General features: G+C 40.7%; 1 protein-coding gene across 4 annotated transcripts; it reads left to right on the top strand.

Annotated features, from left to right (window-relative positions):
• Positions 1-615: 615 nt before the first annotated feature.
• Positions 616-19,614, top strand: cfap251 (cilia and flagella associated protein 251). Of its 4 annotated transcripts, XM_053610212.1 has the most exons (22): positions 616-760; positions 878-1,092; positions 1,307-1,447; positions 1,930-2,039; positions 2,132-2,240; positions 2,330-2,410; positions 2,502-2,579; positions 2,687-2,728; positions 3,005-3,204; positions 3,413-3,601; positions 5,418-5,668; positions 6,186-6,337; positions 7,659-7,832; positions 8,154-8,228; positions 8,819-9,003; positions 9,169-9,283; positions 9,366-9,529; positions 9,735-9,825; positions 10,145-10,288; positions 12,394-12,622; positions 18,581-18,682; positions 19,236-19,614. In XM_053610212.1, exons 2-22 carry the CDS (start codon positions 883-885, stop codon positions 19,400-19,402), a joined length of 3,009 nt encoding a protein of 1,002 aa, XP_053466187.1. In that variant the 5' UTR covers positions 616-760; positions 878-882; the 3' UTR covers positions 19,403-19,614. The 4 variants fall into 4 exon arrangements, with proteins under 4 accessions (XP_053466187.1, XP_053466186.1, XP_053466189.1 ...); XM_053610211.1 differs by having other exon boundaries at positions 616-1,092; XM_053610213.1 differs by lacking the exon at positions 8,154-8,228 and having other exon boundaries at positions 618-1,092.
• Positions 19,615-20,200: the final 586 nt, after the last annotated feature.

The following is a 20,200-nucleotide window of genomic DNA, read 5'->3' as shown; positions in this document are numbered from 1 at the left end:
GGACAGGAGGAGGAAACTGGAGAGCCTGGAGGAAACCCGTGTGAATACGGAGAAAACGTGAAACTCGGTTACATGAGTTCAGGATCAGACTGACTCTGCTGAGAGAAAAGAAAAGAAAAAAACAATAGACCTCCTCATAGAATTTGTAATGGAAACGGTAACGGTCCCTGTGTAATTTCTTGTCTTCTATTGGTGACATGTTATGTCTAGTGGATACCACTGAGGACCTATGTCCTGCTACTTAATAGAAACCATTTGTTAATGGTTTTAACGCTTAACTGCTCATGGTTTCTAATGGTATTTGTAGTGGAAACCATTAGAATTTCTGTGATGGTTTATTTTGTTGTTCCAGCAGGGCAGAACCTCAGAGCTGTGAGGTGTGGATTCTACCTACTGAACCATCACACCTGATTTATGAATATTGTAGGAGTCCAAACAGTGGATATTTTAAATAGTACATGAATAATTCATAAAGCTATTATTATAAACGTATATATTATATATAATATAATTAATCACATATAATTAATACTTAATTTTTTTTTCAAATATATATGAAGAGTTTAATGACGGAAGTTTCGTTGCCGTCCAATCGTGGCGCAGGAGGCGGGATTCTTTCAGCCAATCGCAACGCAGTAAGCCATAACCCGTATCTTAGCAACGGTACGGCATTGATACAAACAACACACACTTAGCTTTATGCACCTATAGGAAGAGTGGATTAGGAAATACTTTTTCCCGCTGGTTCCTACGTTGTTTAGTTAGTAATTTAGTAACCTCTTCCGGTCACTAACCTACTAAACACTCCTTACGCTGTTTCTATCCTGTTAGTTAGTTAGTTAGTTAGTTAGCTAATTAGCTCTTCCCCTAACTTTAGGAGACATGGCAGAAGCGGATGGAGCGGAGAGGGAACCCCTGTGTGATAAAAATGTCGGCTCTGTGGATGAGCAGGAGGAGAAGGAACCTCACAAACCCAGCAGTGAGAGGAAAGAAGGAGAGGAGGAGGGACCTGGACAGTCCAGCCAAGTGTACACAGCCTCCTCACTGTCCCTCAAACCTGAAACAGAGAAGCGCCTAATAACTCATCCACTGGTAATATTTAGACTCAGGACAAGCCAGAAGATCAGACACTATAATCCGATAAGATCTGATGTTCTGTACTTGTACGTCCGACTTGTTAAAAGACAAGACATGTATTGCAATTCATTTCTGTTTAGAGTGTCCACTGAGTGGTGTTCATTATTCATTTGTTCCTGAGAGATGAGATAAGAAAAGATAATACTAAGCAACGGTTGTGTGGTTTCAGACGCTCAATTGGGCCTTCGGGATCAACAAGTCTCTCCCTGTCTTCAGCCTTTTGGATCAAGAGAGACTTGCTATCCTGTATGCTTGTTCTCATGTAGCTGTCATATACGACCACACGTCTAAATCACAACATCTGTTACAAGTAAGTTAAAAAAAAAAAGAAGATGATATTTTAAGCTTTTTATACACACACCTCCAGGGTTGGTGGTTCGATTCCCGCCGCTTCCCTGTGTGTGCGGAGTTTGCATGTTCTCCCCGTGCTGCGGGGGTTTCCTCCGGGTACTCCGGTTTCCTCAGAGTACAAAGACATGCATGGTAGGCTGACTGGCATGTCCAAAGTGTCCGTAGTGTATGAATGGGTGTGTGAGTGTGTATGTGATTGTGCCCTGCGATGGATTGGCACCCTGTCCAGGGTGTACCCCGCCTTGTGCCCCATGCTCCCTGGGATAGTCTCCAGGTTCCCCGTGACCCTGAAGGATAAGCGGTATAGAAGATGAATGGATGGATGGATGCAAGTTCAAAATGGTCACGATGAACAAGTTGTGCCAATCTCAGCCTTCTAACTTGCGCTAGCTGATTTTTCTGCTTGACGCCGGTGATTTTAAAGCTGATGTTTGTCCTCAGGGTCACTGCAACCCGATTTCCTGCCTGTGTGTCAGTGAGGACAGACGCTGGATTGTCACCGCTGACCAGGGCCACGAGAGTCTTGTGATCGTATGGGACTCGTACACAGGGTATAGATTTTTGTATGAATCAGTTAATCCTAACATACAGTATATAACACTTTTGGAAAAGATGAAGAAGGTTGTCACTGCGTGTGTTGTAGGATCCCTGTTCGTACCATGTTTGATTGCCACCCTGAGGGCAGTGTTGCCGCTGTGGCGTTGTCCAAGGATTCGAAATATCTGGTGACCGTTGGAGTCGGAACAGTGCAGGTTGGAGCCTGTCATTAATATGAGCTACAATCGTTCGATTTTATTACAGATGTTACGATTTAATCAATGGCTTTTAATGTCGGCCACAGAGAGTTTGTATCTGGGATTGGACTAATGAGACTGACGGTCCAGAATGTCAGGTGGACATTAGCCCAAAGCTTGGTTGCCAGGTGGGTAGCACATTTAAGTATTTTTTACATTTATTTTATTATTATTTTATGACCAGCACATCCAAGGGCCTCATGTTTTGTTCCTTTCTAGAAACACATCTTATTCAATCCCAATGACAGCTGTCAGCTACTCAGTAACAGTGCAAGTCATGTCCTCTTTTACACCCGGGTGAGTACCTTTTATACCTTTTATTTTATATTATATTATATTAGCTAAAAAGATACACAGTATTTAATGTTTAATTGCCAAACTTTATTTCACTTCACTTCATTAAGGATAAAGAAACTATGCGATACGAAGCCCCTGAAATCTCCAAGGTACGTCTTACGTGACTTTTCCTGTTTCTCTACTACATATTCAGTTTGTCTGTTCATCACTTTGTTCACTCAGCATGGCATGGGATGCCTTTTCTAGCCTCTATGTATAATTATGTCTACTGATACCAAATTTAAATACTTAAAAGCATTTAATACAAAATACAGGTTACCATGGGGCTTAACTAAAAGGCGACTAAATTGTCTTTGTTTAAAAATATATATATATATATCTCGCACGCTTGAAATAACTGAAATTTTTTCTCCCCATGACTATAGACATTCAAAACGTCAGTGGGTTGCTTTACTCAGTCGGTCTTTCATACCGGAGGCATGCAGGCTTTCTCATGTACGCTGACAGGGAATGTGGTGGTGATGGATGTGCTGAGGTCAGGCACAGGCCAACTGTGTTCAATTGAAGCCACCAAATTAATTCCGCTGCAGAAGGATGGAATTACTGTAATGACATGGTGTGACAGGTACACACGCACGCACATTCACCGTTTGAAACAGGCAGAGCATTCACTCTCATTTTTTAATATGATAACTATAAATATTGAGATTGTTTTTAAGAATCGAAATCTGTATCTTGGATGATAAACTATAAATTTGCAGCTTTCTTACAGTGCTCCCCTCTCCTACATAAAGAAATATAATTGTATGTATTTTTCTGCCTTTTCTCTGCAGCTTTATTGTGACAGGTGATGTAAGAGGCCACATCAAATTCTATGAGGAAAACTTCAGGATCGTTAGCTGCTTAAATGACATCAATTTGGACGCCATCACGTCCATTTCCCCGGCGAAGGAAATTCCTACCTCTAGCAGCGTTGCACATACAGAAGATTGCGTCTTGGACACTGCGCCATTTGTCCATAGGTAAGAGCCATGTTGGTCAGTAATTAGATTTTATGGCTCCCAGTTGGCACAACAGAAAGTGCTTACCCTGTCATAGGGAATAGTGGGTTTGAATCCTAATGATGCCACATCGGGATTCGCCAAGGGCGGCCAATTGACCAGAGCCATATCTCCCTGCAGTTCTCGCCTGGTTTCCCATTGAAGCTAAACAGAGCTAGGCATGGCCAGTACCTGGATGGGAGATCTCCTGGGGAAAACTAAGGTTGCTGCTGGAATTGGTATTAGTGAGGCCATCAGGCGATGCTCACCCTGTGGTCTGTGTGGGGCCTTATGCTCCAGTATAGTGACGGGGACACTATACCGTAAAAACAGCACCGTCTTTCGGATGAGACGTTAAACTGAGGTCCTGACTCTCTGTGGTTATTAAAAATCCCAGGACACATATGGTAAAAGAGTAGGGGTATAACTCCAGTGTCCTGGTGAAATTCCCCCATTGGCCCTTCTTTATTATGGCCCCCAAATAATCCCATCTCTGAATTGGCTACATCACTCTCTTCTCTCCATTAATAGCTGGTGTGTGGTGGGCGTTCTGGCGCACTATGTCTGCCGTCGCATCATCCAGGTGGATGCTACACATTAGTGGTGGTTGAGGAGATTTCCCCCATACTATGTAAAGCGCCTTGAGTGTCTAGAAAAGCGCTATATAAATGTAGCTGTAACTGTAATTGGCCATACTCTCTTTCCAGTGTCAATCACAGCGACACTATCCAATCATGTTAAAATGTGAGCTTGTGTATGCGGAAGACGGCAGATAGACTCTTTCATGTAACATGTGTTACATTGCCATGTGACGCAGCATGAGCAGCAGTTCAAAAAGATGCAGTTGGCTGGCTTCACATGTCCCAGAGGAAGCATGTGTTAGCCTTCACCCTGTTGTGTATGAAAGAGGAGAGCTGGGTGGTGGGTTGGAATTGGTAGGCGAACAAATTGGTGAGAAAAATGGTTTTATTAGTCAACTGTAGTATCGCTTCGAAGACCCTTATATTGTCGGTTGCTCCCAGTGGGCCTTGTTTATTTTTTGAAGTTGCAAACGAACCAATTTATTCAGGAATGGTTGACAAGAGCATTTACGTAAAGAAATGTGGTATTCATGAAAACACCTGTTAGTTCAGAAACACGGTCATATCCTGTAAGAGTTTGCATTGATTTATGTGTAAGGAGACTCTGATATGAACCTCAGCTGATTTATTTCAGTTGCACACATGAATTTATATATTTTTAAAGACTGCGAGTGTAGGCTAAGCAACACGGGCCAGGTTCTTCTCTGAGCCACGGTTCAGGTCTGCCATCCAAGCACGCCATGGCACCTAGAGGCTAGGAGCAGTGGCGTTAAAATGTCTTGTGTAGATCAATAACTTCTTTTTTTTTCTTTTGTGTTGGTCTTTCCCAAAGGGATTTTATGTGCGTGCAACCTTATTTCATCAAGCACTTTGGATAACGAGAGAGATATAAGAACCATTTGGTTTGCCTTCATCATGAGTAATTTGATAGATTTTAATTATTTGGCTACATTTGTTTTTGAGAAGACCATTATTTAAAGATATGAAATCTGATAAGAATGAATTTTCTTGGAAGGGATGGAGATTCTCTACTTGTTTTAGTGAAAACTGCATGTACCATTTACCGTATACAATATTTTTTTCTGATTCCTTGTAAAGGTTGCCGATCATTCAGGCCTGTGACTGTTATGATGTGCTAACTTTCACTGATTGTTTTCTATAGAATAATGATTTCATACTGCTTTATTAAGCTCATAATGTCTCTTTTCCTTTGATAGAAATCTTGTCCTATCAACTGTGAGCGCAGCTGTGGTGCACGTGAAAGCACAAAGTACAATGGCTCAGACTTTAATGAAAGAACATGCTGAGCCACTGAATGCAGTAGCCTGTCACCCTAAACATCCTATTGTGGCTATGGGCAGCCATAGTGGCATCCTGAAGGTTTGGGACTATGAGCACAAAGTGACTGTCTGCAGCAAAGCATTCCATGCGGATGAGCGGATCCACTGCATCACCTATGATCCTCAAGGTAAAAATGTGTGTGTGTGTGTGTTTTACAATGAAATGATAAATAGATAAATAGCGAGAAATTGGCACACTAATACACCTAAGTCTTTGCATTGACAAAACAACATAACGTTAAAGAAATACATACCAAATAATGCACTCACTTGGATGTCAAATTGAGTGACGAAGTTCCTGGAGTATAATCATGATTCCATTTGAAAATTCGTTCTTTAGTTTTCCCTAAAAAAAAAACAAAAAAAACATACACTTCCTAATATCTTTTTTTTTTTATTTTAACATTCAACATTCACGCTGCACCTTACTCGATTCACAGTCAAAAATGTGACACTTCTATACAGGAATTCATTATGAAAAAAAACCAAAACATTTTATGGTTATCAAATCCTCTTTCTGAGAAGAGTGAAACTGAGATAACCCCATTAAACCATGGTCCCCCCACCCCCGCCTCAAATTTGACTACAGATTAGTTGGTCCTATTGATCTTTGTTTTGTTTTTGTTTTTTTGCTTTGTTTGTCAGGCTTTTACCTGGCCGTTGGCTTTGTCAGCGGGATTGTGAAAGTACTGGATCCATGCACTTTAGAGGAAGAAGGAGAGGAGAGCTTTAAGTACAGTCATGACTGCATTACCCATCTCGCTTTCTCTCACAACTCCCTCTACCTGGCCGCTGCAGTAAGTGCACACGCCACGATTAAAATCCGATTTAAATCCAATTAAGTTGCGCACAATCCTTTCCTTTGTAGTGTTTTCAGAGCAAAACTGTACAACTATTTACAGTATATAACTATATTTAAAATGTTTTATTGCGTTACAGTAGTAGTAACTAGTGTAACAGTAGTAGTGACTATTAGTAGTAATTAGTATTAGAGTTTACAGGTGCATCTCAAAAAATTAGAATATCTTGGAAAAGTTTGTTTTTTTCCATAATTTAATTCAAAAAGTCGAACTTTCATATATTCTAGATTCAGTACACATGAAGTGAACTATTTCAAGCCTTTTTTTGTTTTAATCTTGATGATTACGGCTTACAGCTCATGGAAATCAAAAATCCAGTATCTCAGAATATTAGAATGAAGAATTTATAATACAGAAATGTCGACCTTCTGAAAAGTATGTTAATTTATGCACTCAGTACTTGGTCGGGGATTTAATCCTTTTGGGTGAGTTACTGAATCAATGCGGCATGGAGGCAATCAGCCTGAGGCACTGCTGAGGTGTTCTGGAAGCCCAGGTTGCTTTGATAGCGGCCTTCAGCTCGTCTGTATTGTTGGGTCTGGTGTCTCTCATAGATTCTCTATGGGGTTCAGGTCAGGAGAGTCGGCTGGCCAATCGAGCACAGTAATGCCATGGTCAGCAAACCAGTTACTAGTAGTTGTGGCACTGAGGGCAGGTGCAGAGTCCTGCTGGAAAAGGAAATCAGTGTCTCCATAAAGCTCGTCAGGAGATGGAAGCATGAAGTGATCTAAAATCTCCTGGTAGACTCTGCATCGACTCTCGATTTGAGAAAACACACTGGACCAACACCAGCAGATGACATGGCAACCCAAATCATCACTGACTGTGGAAACCTCACACTGGACTTCAAGCAACTTGGATTCTGTCCCTCTCCACTCTTCCTCCAGACTCTGGAACCTTGATTTCCAAATGAAATGCAACATTTACTTTCATCTTCCCCGTGATTGTGGTTGTGTGTACTGAACCAGACTGAGAGATTAAAACCTCCTTTGCAGGTGTTTTGAGTTCATTAGCTGATTACAGCTCTTCTCAGGTCAACAAAACTGTATACCAAATTCTTTATTCTAATATTTCGAGATACTGGATTTTTGATTTCCGTGAGCTGTACGCCATAATCATCAAGATTAAAACCAAAAAAAAAGCTTGAAATATTTCACTTTGTGTAATGAATCCAGAATATATAAAAGTTCTTTTTTTTTTTTTTATTAAATTACGGGAACTGAAGAGATGAAGAGAAAAAAATCCTTTTCTACTCCAGGACACTGGGAAAGCTGTGATGGTGTTTCAGGCATGTAAGGAAGGCACTCAGTATGTGTGGCAGTACCTCGCGAAGCATCGCTCTCACTACGAGCCCATTCAGGACCTGCTGTTCGGGGTGTACCTGGACAGTACCAAGCCACGTCTGCTCTCCTTGGGCATGGATCGCAGACTAGTCAGTATCTTGTGGAATGCATTCCAGACATAAATGAGATGTTGGAATTTTTTAATGACGATTCCACATGTTTGTAAATGAGGAATAAAACGAGGATTATTTTCCTATAACAGCGCATCACAAAATGTTTTTAAATTCTTTTATACCTCAGCAGTTTGCCAGCAATTACTTATTTATTTATTTTATTAATTAAGCATGATAGATTATACTTTTGATCAGTTTATTGTTACAATTAATCTTGTTGGACGTACAGAAAACGAGTTAGTTCACCAGCCTCATTGTTTTCTTTCTCTTGACGTCAATAAACTGAAAAAAACACAGCTAGGAAAAAAGAAATCACAAAGTCTTCTGTGGCGGAAAACTGAAGCACTGACACTGGAGACTCCTTCCATAAATGTGAAATAAACATCTCTTTACAGAAAGCTCCATCACATCAATGGTTATCTCTTTTACTTTGTTAAATAAGATGATTTGTGCCCCATTTTCACCCCAGTTTGGTCTTGCCAGTTCCCATCCACTCACTAACTACTGTAACTGTCCCCTGTCTGTCCCCTGCAGTCAGGAAACGGTCAGAGCTGCTGTTATAGAAAGTTAATCAACACCGTCTGACCAGTCAAATTTAAAAATTCTACCATTATGTGGTATAAAATAATGTTATTATTGAACACTATTGTGATACAAGAACCATTTATCCTTAACTTTTAGCCCTTATTTGCTCACAGTTAAACAAACATAAATGCATGTTGTCTACTATTTCATTTAAAACGGAGAAAGTATATTGAAAATCATGTTGATAATTACCTGCATTTGAGGTTTTGTTGTTGGTGGTGGTGTTGTTGCCCCAGGTTCAAATGATCAGCATATTAAATAGAGATACTATCAGTACTAAGTTATTACACAGGTCAATGTGTGTGACTTACTTTCTTCCAAATGATGTTCACTCGCAGTCTCTGATGTCAGAAGGCTGTTGTCTCTGCCCTATTTAGGTTGAGTACGACCTGCAGAACAGCAGAAAGGATGAGCTGTTGATCCTCAGCTCAGAACGCATTGAACAAAGTGCCATCCCCACGTGCATGGCCTGGTATCCACCTTTAACCACAGAGCACTTCTTACTTCTCGCATCTGACCAGTACAAACTGAAACTACGCAATGTCACCACCAAGATGTGCAGGTCTCTTTTTTCTTTCAGCCCAGTTTTCATCACTGAATATAACCTAGATATATTTTATATACATTGATGATAATTATGGAAGGATTTACCCCATCATATACAGACCAAAGACATAATGGTAAAAGATAACTAAGGATTTGTGGGGGGTTTTTTCTTCTCCAATAGAAAAACAGTCCTTGGGCCCACATATGGTTCTCCTGTAACAAAGATGCTGATGCTACCACCCTCTAAAGATGGGAATCCTAATTCACATTACATGGCTTATATAACGCAGGACAAGGTGTGTAGAATTTGTTTTGATTTGTTCTGTCATAGTTTTGTAGTCTATTTGGCTTTGTTAGACTATTCTCATCTTTGTGTAGGTTGGGGTTCAGATCCTGCCTCTTGACGGGAACCCACACAAGTCCTCAGCACTGATATGCCACTCTTCAGGGGTCTCGCACCTGGCTTGCTCTCATGATGGCAGATACATTTTCACTGCCGGTGGCGGGGACAAGACCGTCTTCTCATGGGAGATCTGCCGTCCGTAAGTGCAGTAGTGTACAGACGTTACATTTAAAAAGTGCAGAGGAAGTCCGAGGTTATATATTTCCTCGTGCTAATATGGCACTTAGGACACATTTATGTGAAATGTCTGCTCTTAAATGTGACACTTAGAATGTGTTCAGCACCTGTACAGTACGTTTGCTTGTTGCCCTCATCCATTAAGAACTCACAAACTGTCTGCGCAGTGCATTAGAGGCAGCTGCTGCGTTGGAAGGAAAAGACCTGATTCCCTTTTACACTCTTTTAGAAGGAGGGAGAGATGGAGAGCTTTTTAAGGTAAGAGCAAAAAAAACAACAACCAACAATCCTGCAACTACAAAGTATTTCTTTTGAGTAAAAAATGTCAATAGGTCCATTTGAATATCCATGTTCATTTGGGGAACAAAGAATAGAACGTACTATTCTGTTAAACGTTACTAAATGCGTGTGCCCTTAGCTAATATTGTTGTTTCCAGCAGTCATCTGTATTTTTTATTTTTTTTTTACTGTGTCACTTTTGAGTTCAACATATTCCTTGTAGATGCTCCTGTTTGGAAAATGATGCATGCTCATAATTTTTTTTTTTTTTTTTTAAACCCTGTGCTTTTTCCATTAGGCCATAAAGGATTTATTTTATTACTGTCAGTTGCGCAGTCAGGGCATCGACTCGATGGAAACCAGACAAGTATCCACCCATATCCCTCTTTCTGAAGTTCCCTATCTCGTCAGAGCGCTTGGCTTCTACCCAACAGAACAAGAGGTACTAGGTGTTCTTGTACAATGACCAGTTGGTAAAAGGTCTTAAGACATCTGTTTCAATAACCCATCATATGTTCCTCAGTTATCTGTGTGCCATTGCAAGTCAGTGGGCAAGTATAATGATGTGAATGATGATTTTAATGCTGGCTTCAACATTAGGACATTACGAGCTTTACAACGCTGCTGCTTATACAGCATGCCCATTTAGTGGATTCGCCCTGTAGAAGAAGATTTGACACACAGCATCATCCTACCTTGCTGAATGTTCAGTGTTTGAAACACTGCTGATGATAATTTCTCACTACAGGGGTCCCTTCCAGATTTCTTTACTAAATATATTTTCTGCACATTTTACAGTATTTCATTTTAATTTCATTCTAAAATAAAGAATTCAACAGAATGGCCTTTAGGCTGTTGTATGGCATAGAACTGCAAAAAGGAGTTATATGCAATCATATGCCCGCAGAAGAAGGAATGATGAAGTTGTAGAGTGCAGGGTTTCTCCAAATGTTTCTAGACTATAATATGTTTGTACAGTGGTGCTTGAAAATTTGTGAACTCTTTAGAATTTTCCACTTTTCTGCATAAATATGACCTAAAATATCATCAGATTTTCAAAGTACATAAAGAGAACCCAATTAAACAAATGAGACAGCAATATTATACTTGGTCATTTATTTATCGAGGAAAATGATCCAATATTACATTTCTGTGAGTGGTAAAAGTATGTGAACCTTTGCTTTGAGTATCTGGTGTGACCCCCTCGTGCAGCAATAACTGCAACTAAAGATTTCTGGTAACTTGATCAGTCCTGCACATCGGCTTGGAGGAATTTCATTCCATTCCTCAGTACAGAACAGTTTCAACTCTGGGATGTTGGTGGGTTTCCTCACATGAACTGCTTGCTTCAGGTCCTTCCACAACATTTCTATTGGATTAAGGTCAGGACTTTGAGTTGGCCATTCCAAAACTTAACTTTATTCTTCTTTAAACATTATTTGGAATGAGTTGTGTGTTTAGGGTCGTTGTCTTGCTGCATGACCCACTTTCTCTTGAGATTCAGTTCACAGACCGATGTCCTGATCTTTTCCTTTAGAAATTGCTGGTATAATTCAGAATTCATTGTTCTATCAATGATGGCAAATCGTCCTGGCCCAGATGCAGCAAAACAGGCCCAATCCATGACACTACCACCTCCAGGTTTCACACATGGGATAAGGTTCTTATGCTTGAATGCAGTGTTTTACTTTCTCCAAACATAACGCTTCTCATTTAAACCAAAAATTCTATTTTGGTCTCATCTCTATCCACAAAACATTTTCCAACAGCCTTCTGGTTTGTCCATGTGATCTTTGAACTGCAGAAGGTCAGCAATGTTCTTTTTGGAGAGCAGTGGCTTTCTCCTTGCAACCCTGCCATACACACCATTGTTGTTCAGTGTTCTCCTGATGGTGGACTCATGAACATTAATATTAGCCAACATGAGAGAGCCTTTAGTTGCTTAGAAGTTACCCTGGGGTTTTTTGTGACCTCGTGGACTATTACACGTCTTTCTCTTGGAGTGATCTTTGTTGGTCTTCACACCTGGGGAGGGTAATCATGGTCATGAATTTCCTCTATTTGTACACAATCTGTCTGACTGTGGATTGGTGGAGTCCAAACGCTTTAGAGATGGTTTTGTAACCATTTCCAGCCTGATGAGCATCAACAACTCTTTTTCTGAGATCCTCAGAAATCGCCTTTGTTCGTGCCATGATACACTTCCACAAACGTATTGTGAAGATCAGACTTTAATAGATCCCCGTTCTTTAAATAAAACAGCACGCCACCTGATCATCATCCCATTGATTGAAAACACCTGCCTCTAATTTCACCTTCAAATTCACTGCTAACCTAGATGTTCACATACTTTTGCCACTCATAGATATGAAATAAAAAAATTGATTCACCCAAAATAATTCTAGTTCAATGTTGATTCAGATGATAATATGGTAGATAAGACTAGACATAAGAGTGCTTGTTATTTTTATATAGTATACACGACTCTAATTTATTATTATTTTTTATACTGTTCTTTATCTTTTTCTTTACTTTGAACTGTCCTAGTTGGAAGACATACAAAATGAAGTCAAATTCAGTCGTTATGCAGAGACAGGAAAGTATGTATCTGACATTGACCTGGAGGAGTTTATTAAGTTGTACGTTAACCACCGGCCAGCCTTTGGAATCTCCAAGCAAGACCTCTTCAAAGCTTTCCAGGTGCTGGGCGTGCCAGATGAAAACGGCAAACCAGTTATCACCCGAGAAGAGCTCCTAGAGTTACTCCAGGCCAGAGGTAGGATTCAGATATACCATATAACAAATTGTTTAGTTTATTCTGGAAATTTTTAGGCAATTCAAACAGTTTTAACAGAAGAAATATTTTTGGCGTTTCTTCATTGCTTGGTTCTAAATATATAGAACTCGATGCCAATGGTGTCGACAGGGATGCCACTGCTGCCAAAATGTCTAATGCTGACTTTGTGTCATGGTTGGGAGTAAAGAGAAAAAACTTTGTTCTGCTCTCTGGGTGGGAGGGATTACATATTCTGTCTCCTGTCAATCAGGATAGTGCTTTCCCGTTACGCTGACTTATAAAGCAGCATGAGCAGCAGTTTGAAAGGATGAGGTTGGTTAGCCTCATGTGTTTCGGAGGAGGTGCATGTTAGCCTTCACCACCTGTCATATGATAGGGGAGAGTTGGCTAGTGGGTGGGATTTGGCCAAAACCAAATCAAGGAAAAAATGGTGGGAAATCCTGCTATATCACGTTTGTGCTCTGGTTATTCTCATCAACCCATGTGCCCTGGCAGTCCTCCATTTCGTCATTGAAATATAAGCAGCTATGTAATATACAGACCGTTATACATAATTCTTCCTTACATTCTAGACCACCAAAGTTGTCATGGAGGTTTGTAGCTTGTCCTGAAAGTGCGCCTTGTCAAACAACAACAGGCAATACTCCATCCATCTATCCATTTTCTGTACCGCTTATCCTACAGTACACAGGGTCATGTGACCCTGGAGCATATCTCAAGGGATTCGGGGCACAAGGCAGGGGACACCCTTGCACACACACTCACAAACCCTTCACAATTTAGAGATGCAAATCAGCCTACAGCACATGTCTTTGGAATGGGGGAGGAAGCATGGGGAGAACATGCAAACTCTACACACACACAGGGCAGAGGTGGGACTCGAACCCCCAACCCCGAAGGTGCGAGGCAAATGTGCTAACCACTAAACCACCGTGACCCACAGACAGCACTTATAAATAGCAAAATAAAATAAAAAGTCAAAAGAAAACTTCAATAAATTCATGGCATATTTTGTCATGTAGCCACGGGCAAGTGAGGAGATTACTGAAGATGAATGAATGAATGATTGCAAGTTGCTGTATGATGTTGCAAAGCCACTGTTAGTAATGCTCAGTCAGTCATTGTGTCCCATCACGGTATATGTTTAATAAACGTAACTAATTAACACAGATTCACAGTCACATCTACAGCTGTATGTCATACATACAGACTGCAAGATTAAACATCAGTTTGCATAAAAGTTCTGTATTTCATATAAGGCCAGTATTAGTAAATGATTTTGCATAAGGTTTAGTTGAAGTGTTCGAGTATGTCTTTGCAGTCACTTTCTTTAAACCTGTCTTAACACATCTCTCTTTATGCTCTTTATGACGCAAACGGCTGGTACGTGACCTTCCAGCTGGCGTTCACTTTCATATAACACTTGAGAGTCCTCACTGGACACAGGGCTGGCCTGGACATGTCTTCATTTGCAAGACCAGATAGCTTGATTGGTTTATAAATATGCTGTGGCACCAGTACCTTTGGCAGAAATGCTGGGCTCAGCCACAGGCTGACATGTGTTAAGTCCAGTTCCCATTGCAGGCACTGCATGCTGACTCATAATTTTCACAATTCCTGAATCTCCTGGTCAAATAATGGCTAGCAAAAAGCTGTCTTAAATGAAAGCCATATGTCCAGCTTCCACTGGTTCAAATCACAAGTTGCATGAACTGCTTGCCTGATCCAACTGCAGGCCATTTTGCGTGTAGACTGTTTTGATTAGTTGGGCTAGATTTGACACTTTTCTGTGTTCACAATGACAAAACATCCACCCAATGCGCAGACATTTGTACCTTTAAGGTACCATTCTAGCTGACTCTTCCAAAAAAAACATTGTTGATGGGCTTCATTTCCAGTGTTTCACCATAGTGGAAAAAACTTTGCACTTGCTTACAATAAAAGATGGAGAATACAAATTTATATGAGTGTGACTGACCCCAGGCGAACATGCTAGCTTGCTGGGATTACTCCTAGGCCCAGATCCATAATATCCAAGTGTGTGGGTTGCTATGCCACAGTAACTCGAACGACTGGTCCAGTTTGATGGGTAATGGTGAGGGCCCACATTAACAAAACCATGGGCTGTTCTACCAATCCCTGGGTGCATAGTCTGTCAGATGTACTGCAGTGTCATCCACATGAGCGGCAGAGGTGGAACGCTTACAGCTGGAGATTTAGCCAGTGATGCACCAACATTTCAAGGGCCAAAGCAGTGGTCTCTGCTCTGTCCGTGAACAACTTTGAACAGCGAGTTGGCTGTCTGTTTGCAAACAGACTAGCTTCAACTCTTCAATAGTTTATTCCAAATTAGTTGAACTACCCCTTTGTGAGTTGCCAAGCGTGTTCACTATCCGATTGCATCAGCCCGATAGGTTAGCCAACTGATTGGTTAGCTCTTAAGACAGAGGCTATGCATCTACCCATTTCTAGAACTTGCTTGCCCACCTCAGTGTTGCTTGTGATGTTTTTTTTCTCCCTTGATGGTGTAACAACATCACTGAGGTGGTGTTAATCCACTAATATGTGTGACCTACTGAAAATAATGCAGTCCTAACCAAACTTTCAGATTTTAAAAATTGCAGTGAGAACACCTAAAGGCATTCCCCAAAAGGAGAAAAAGTGCCCTGGACCAACACCTCAGGGTGCACATACATGGGCTGCGTCCGAATATCCCTACTGCCCTACTATACAGTATGTCAAAGGAGTAGTATGTCTGAATTCAAAGTATTCTTAAAACAGTAGGCGCGAGAAATCCCCGGATGACCTCACTGAAGCAATGGACACTGCGCTATCCCATAAGGCAACGGGACTGGAGCAGAAGAGCTGTCAGAATCAAATATGGTGGATGGCAGTGCGTCAGCTCTTTTTAAGTCATAGGTCACTTGACAATGCCAACATGGTAGATGAAGTACATAAGGATTGTATTCATACTACACACATATAATGATCAGTTCGTACTGTATCAACGGCCGAGCAGTAGGTACTGAATGAAATGCTGCAGTAGGTGCTGTGACAATACGCGATTTCGGACGCAGCCATGCTGTTGTCACCATTACCGACACATACCTTTGTGATATGACAGACGCTGATTATTTAGCCAGTACTAAAACAGTCTTAGGTGCAGCATTCCCAGTTTTTACTACTGGGGTTGCCAATACCAGCATCCAAGCCAGGCTTACAATGTCTGCATATGGGCAAAGGGTGAACTCTTGCAATTTCATGACAGCATCCATAATAGATACAGGTCTATCAAGAAGCCTTGCACAGTATGCTAGTTCACCTCCTACCACTGAACTGAATGGTCTGTTAAGGCAGTGGTTTTCAAAGTGGGGGCCGCCAGGGGGCGCACCGGGGGCCTCAATAATTTGGTGTGAAAAATAAATAAATATATGTTTTCTCTTTCTCACTCTCAGACACACACACACACACACATACACACACACACAATCAATTGCTAATGTAATGTAAAGATGTAAGATGTAATTATTAATAAAAAAGGGGGATATATTCAGAAGTCTGTATTTTTAATGTGTTTTAAAGACATCTTGCAAAAGGGGGGCCTCGGTCAAATGTTAATGCCATTTGGGGGGCCTTGCCCTGGAAAAGTTTGGGAACCCCTGTGTTAAGGCATTAACCATTCTGTGACTGACTTTTAGTCTTTGTAAGATTTGTCTAGAGCTTTGTCTGGTTTCTCACCTGCTGCTGAGACTGTCTACACAGCATCTGATTGTCCAAATAAGGGAGCACACACAGCTCATGGCCTTGCAGAGACTTTAAGGCTGCTTTCACACACTTTTGTGTACCTGCCCTGGACGTAACCCGAAGTGAAAGGTATGCCATGCTTCCTATACTCAAAACCGTTTAGAGCTCTGGGTTTGCATGGCACCACCAACATGGCCTGCTTAATATCCTGCATAACTCCACTCGGCTGTTGTGGTTTTTGGCACAAAATGTTTCTTCTAGGTTCCTGTAATGCCATCTGAGCCAGCCAACTTACCTATTCATATGACAATCCCAGTGATCTACTGCACTCCACAGTTATGTCTTTTGAGTTTGAGTCTCAAGAATTTCTGTACCCATCCATTTGTGGGTATTATCTCATTAAAGACCAGGAATATCTGTATCTTGTGTTCGAGATACAACCCACATTTGCCACAGTGTCATCGTTTTTTGAACCAGCATGTCTCTCTTATAAAGTTTCTGTAATACTCCGGCTGCATGCTGTGCTGATTTACGAGCGGACCTTCATTAGCCCGTTCCACTATTGAGGCCATCTGTGTTTCTACCAGAGGCACCAATCTCCACCTCCTCGGAGCTCTGCAGCCATGTCTCCTGTTTGTTTCACTCTGCAGCGAGTGTGCAGTATCAGACGAATTATTATGATTATTCAGCAGTATTCACATAGCCTACGAGATTCATACATCTCTGTCAGCATTATGCTGCAGTTAGCCCAAGGCTCTGCAAGTGCTTGCTGAAGATGCTCCAGTCCCACACAATTTAAGCACTCATTATGTTCATCATCCGACTCCATCAGAGCATGGCAGAACAAACAGCTATCTATCCTGCCCTGAAATACAAGAGATTGGAAATGTGCAACAAGTTACAGATTTGCACATTCATAGCCTGGTCTGACACGGTCAACAGTAGCAAGAATAGTAAGAAGTCAAACACTAGGATTAGGATTATCCGAATTGTATATCAATTCCACTCTTTTAACGGTTCAGATTTCACAATAACACAGTTAGCAAGCAAATGATTTATTTGTTGCACAAAATATTAGAGATTTAGACTCAGCATTAGTAGATCCACCTCCTCAACCACTTGGCAGCAAAACGAGAATGGAAAGAGGACGAATGTGGCGCGGCTGGGACTTTTTATAGACTACCCACTTTTGCCGTTTGTACTCGGCAAGAGACGAGCAGGCAGATCTCCTTTACACTCCAGAACAACAACATATTTTGTATCTTGTGTATAATCGCAAGCTCCAAAAATGCAGTTCAGTGAATCTACATCGTGGTGTTAGTTACAAGCTGGTATTTTAATTGACCGTCAAATCAGTTTAGCATAAAATCTTTACTTATGTCATAGCTATATAACTAGTATTCTGGCTGTATTAGTGTCAGGACCACAGTATAGACCAGTGGTTTTCAAAGCGAGGGCCGCCAGGGGGCGCCCCGGGGGCCTCAACAATTTGGTGTGAAAAATAAATTCTCACTCTCAGACAACCCCACACACACACACACACACACACACACACACACACAATCAATTGCTAATGTAATGTAATGTAAAGATGTAAGATGTAATTATTAATTAAAAAAAGGGGGATATATTCAGAAGTCTGTATTTTTAATGTGTTTTAAAGACATCTTGCAAAAGGGGGGCCTCGGTCAAATGTTAATGCCATTTGGGGGGCCTTGCCCTGGAAAAGTTTGGGAACCCCTGGTATAGACCACAATTACTAAATGATTAGTAGGGGAATGTCATACATGCATGGAACAGGCAGCAGCAAATGGCTTTTTTTATCTATCTATTTATTTATTTATTTATAGAAGGTTTTTCTTTCTCTTGTAATTTTCCCCAATAATAAAAGGCACTGGTCAGGACTAGTTTTTCCTGATTCTGCAGTATGTTAATATGTTAGCATTTAACATTAAGATAGTAACTCGTAATCTAATCGTAGCCATAGCCAAAAATGTTTATTCGGTCTTTAATTACTACACTGGCTCATGCTGTAACTTGTACACGGACAATACATTTTATCTATATCTCGCTCTGAGATAACCGCATAGTAATCACCCGAAAATGAGTCAGGGTAGAAAATAGTTTGCGCACCTTAAAAACACAAATGTTTTTATAAATCCCTGATTGTGGCTTTGATTTTATTTTCTGTAGGTGAGCACATGACTGAGGAGGAGCTGGCAGAATGCTTCGTGACCTTGTTGGGCCTCAGTGTGGAAGAAGGGCATTCTGAAACACAGACATCTGAGTGTAAAGGTGTGTGAGTATAATAATAATAATAATAATAATAATAATAATTGTCATCTTATGAGGTGAAGTGGATATCCAGGTTCCAGTTAGTGAAGTGGGGTTTAACCATAATTTTTTCACTTTGTAAGTCTATATTCCTTTTGCGGCAGGTTTTTAGAAAAGGAAGTCACCCTAAAATGCGTTAGTTTTCTTTGTTTTTATCATTATGTCTGTGAAAACCTTTCTAAACTTCATTTTAAAAAGTTGCAATTGAACATGAGACTGGAAAGTGTTACTGCGTCGTAAAATATAAGAAGAAGAATGAAATAAATATAAGATTGTGTTCCATTATATAAATGCGGTACATACAAATTACAGGAGAGTTTATGAGCCTCTTCCTGCTTAGGATTTCTTTACAAGGATAAACTTGTATGCACTTCTTTTTTTTTTTCTTTCCTTCTTCTTTTTCTGGGGATGTGGAACCACCATCTAGAGCAATTTATAATTTAATACGGAAAAAATAAACGAGTTTTAAATGGCGAAAACACTGACCTCAGATGTTGCCTCTGTTTTGAGACAGACTCCGAGCAACTGCTGGAAAGCGAGTTACCCCCAAACATCACCATGGACACGTTTACCACAGACATCCTGCGATTTCCCGGGAGTACGCAAGAGCTCCCTGCAGAACAGCGGCGTTTATCCTCAAGGGTTTCTGAAGACGCTTTAGAGACTCCCCATCCAACCTGATGGAGCTTGAGAGGTCCTGCAAATAAGAATGGGGGAAACTGCCCAAAAATAGGTGTGCCAAGCTTGTAGCATCATACTCAAAAAGACTTGAGGCTGTAATCGGTGCCAAAGGTGCTTCAACAAAGTATTGAGCAAAGGCTGTGAATACTTATGTACATGTGCTTTTTTTATTCTTTTTTATTTTTAATAAATTTGCAAAGATTTCAAACAAACTTCTTTCACATTGTCATTATGGGGTATTGTTTGTAGAATTTTGAGGAAAATAATGAATTTAATCAGTTTTGGAATAAGGCTGTAACATAACAAAATGTGGGAAAAGTGAAGCGCTGTGAATACTTTCCGGATGCACTTTACGTCATTGGTGCAACACGTAACAACAGAGTACACAGTCATCAGTACACAGGACTACATAAAGTGCAAATACTCACGAGTGCAAAATATACAATAAATACTCAGGATAGAGTGCACTAATTAGACAGGACAGCAAACCAGTACAAACAGCTGTCAACAAAATGTATTTAAAAAAGTATAGCAGCAAGATATTAATCATAATAAAAGTGTCTTCTGTGCACTGGTGTGGTGTTGGGAAGGGATTCGATTAGTCCATGTGTTGAGTATTCATCACTTCCTGTTGTCACTCACATTGTAGCAACAATAAAGTTGTTTACCTCACCAGCCTCTCTTCTTTGTCTAACGCTAATTAGCTTGTCATGTTGCACAGAAATCACAAAGTGCAAAGCCCTGAAGACTGTTGAAAAAACGCTGACACTGGAGACTCCTTGCATATATGTTAAATAA

This window comes from Ictalurus furcatus, chromosome 22 (assembly GCF_023375685.1).
Source record: "Ictalurus furcatus strain D&B chromosome 22, Billie_1.0, whole genome shotgun sequence".
Classification (NCBI taxonomy): domain Eukaryota; kingdom Metazoa; phylum Chordata; class Actinopteri; order Siluriformes; family Ictaluridae; genus Ictalurus; species Ictalurus furcatus.
Note: the sequence above shows the minus strand (reverse complement) of the source record. Positions and strands in the feature narration are given on the sequence as shown.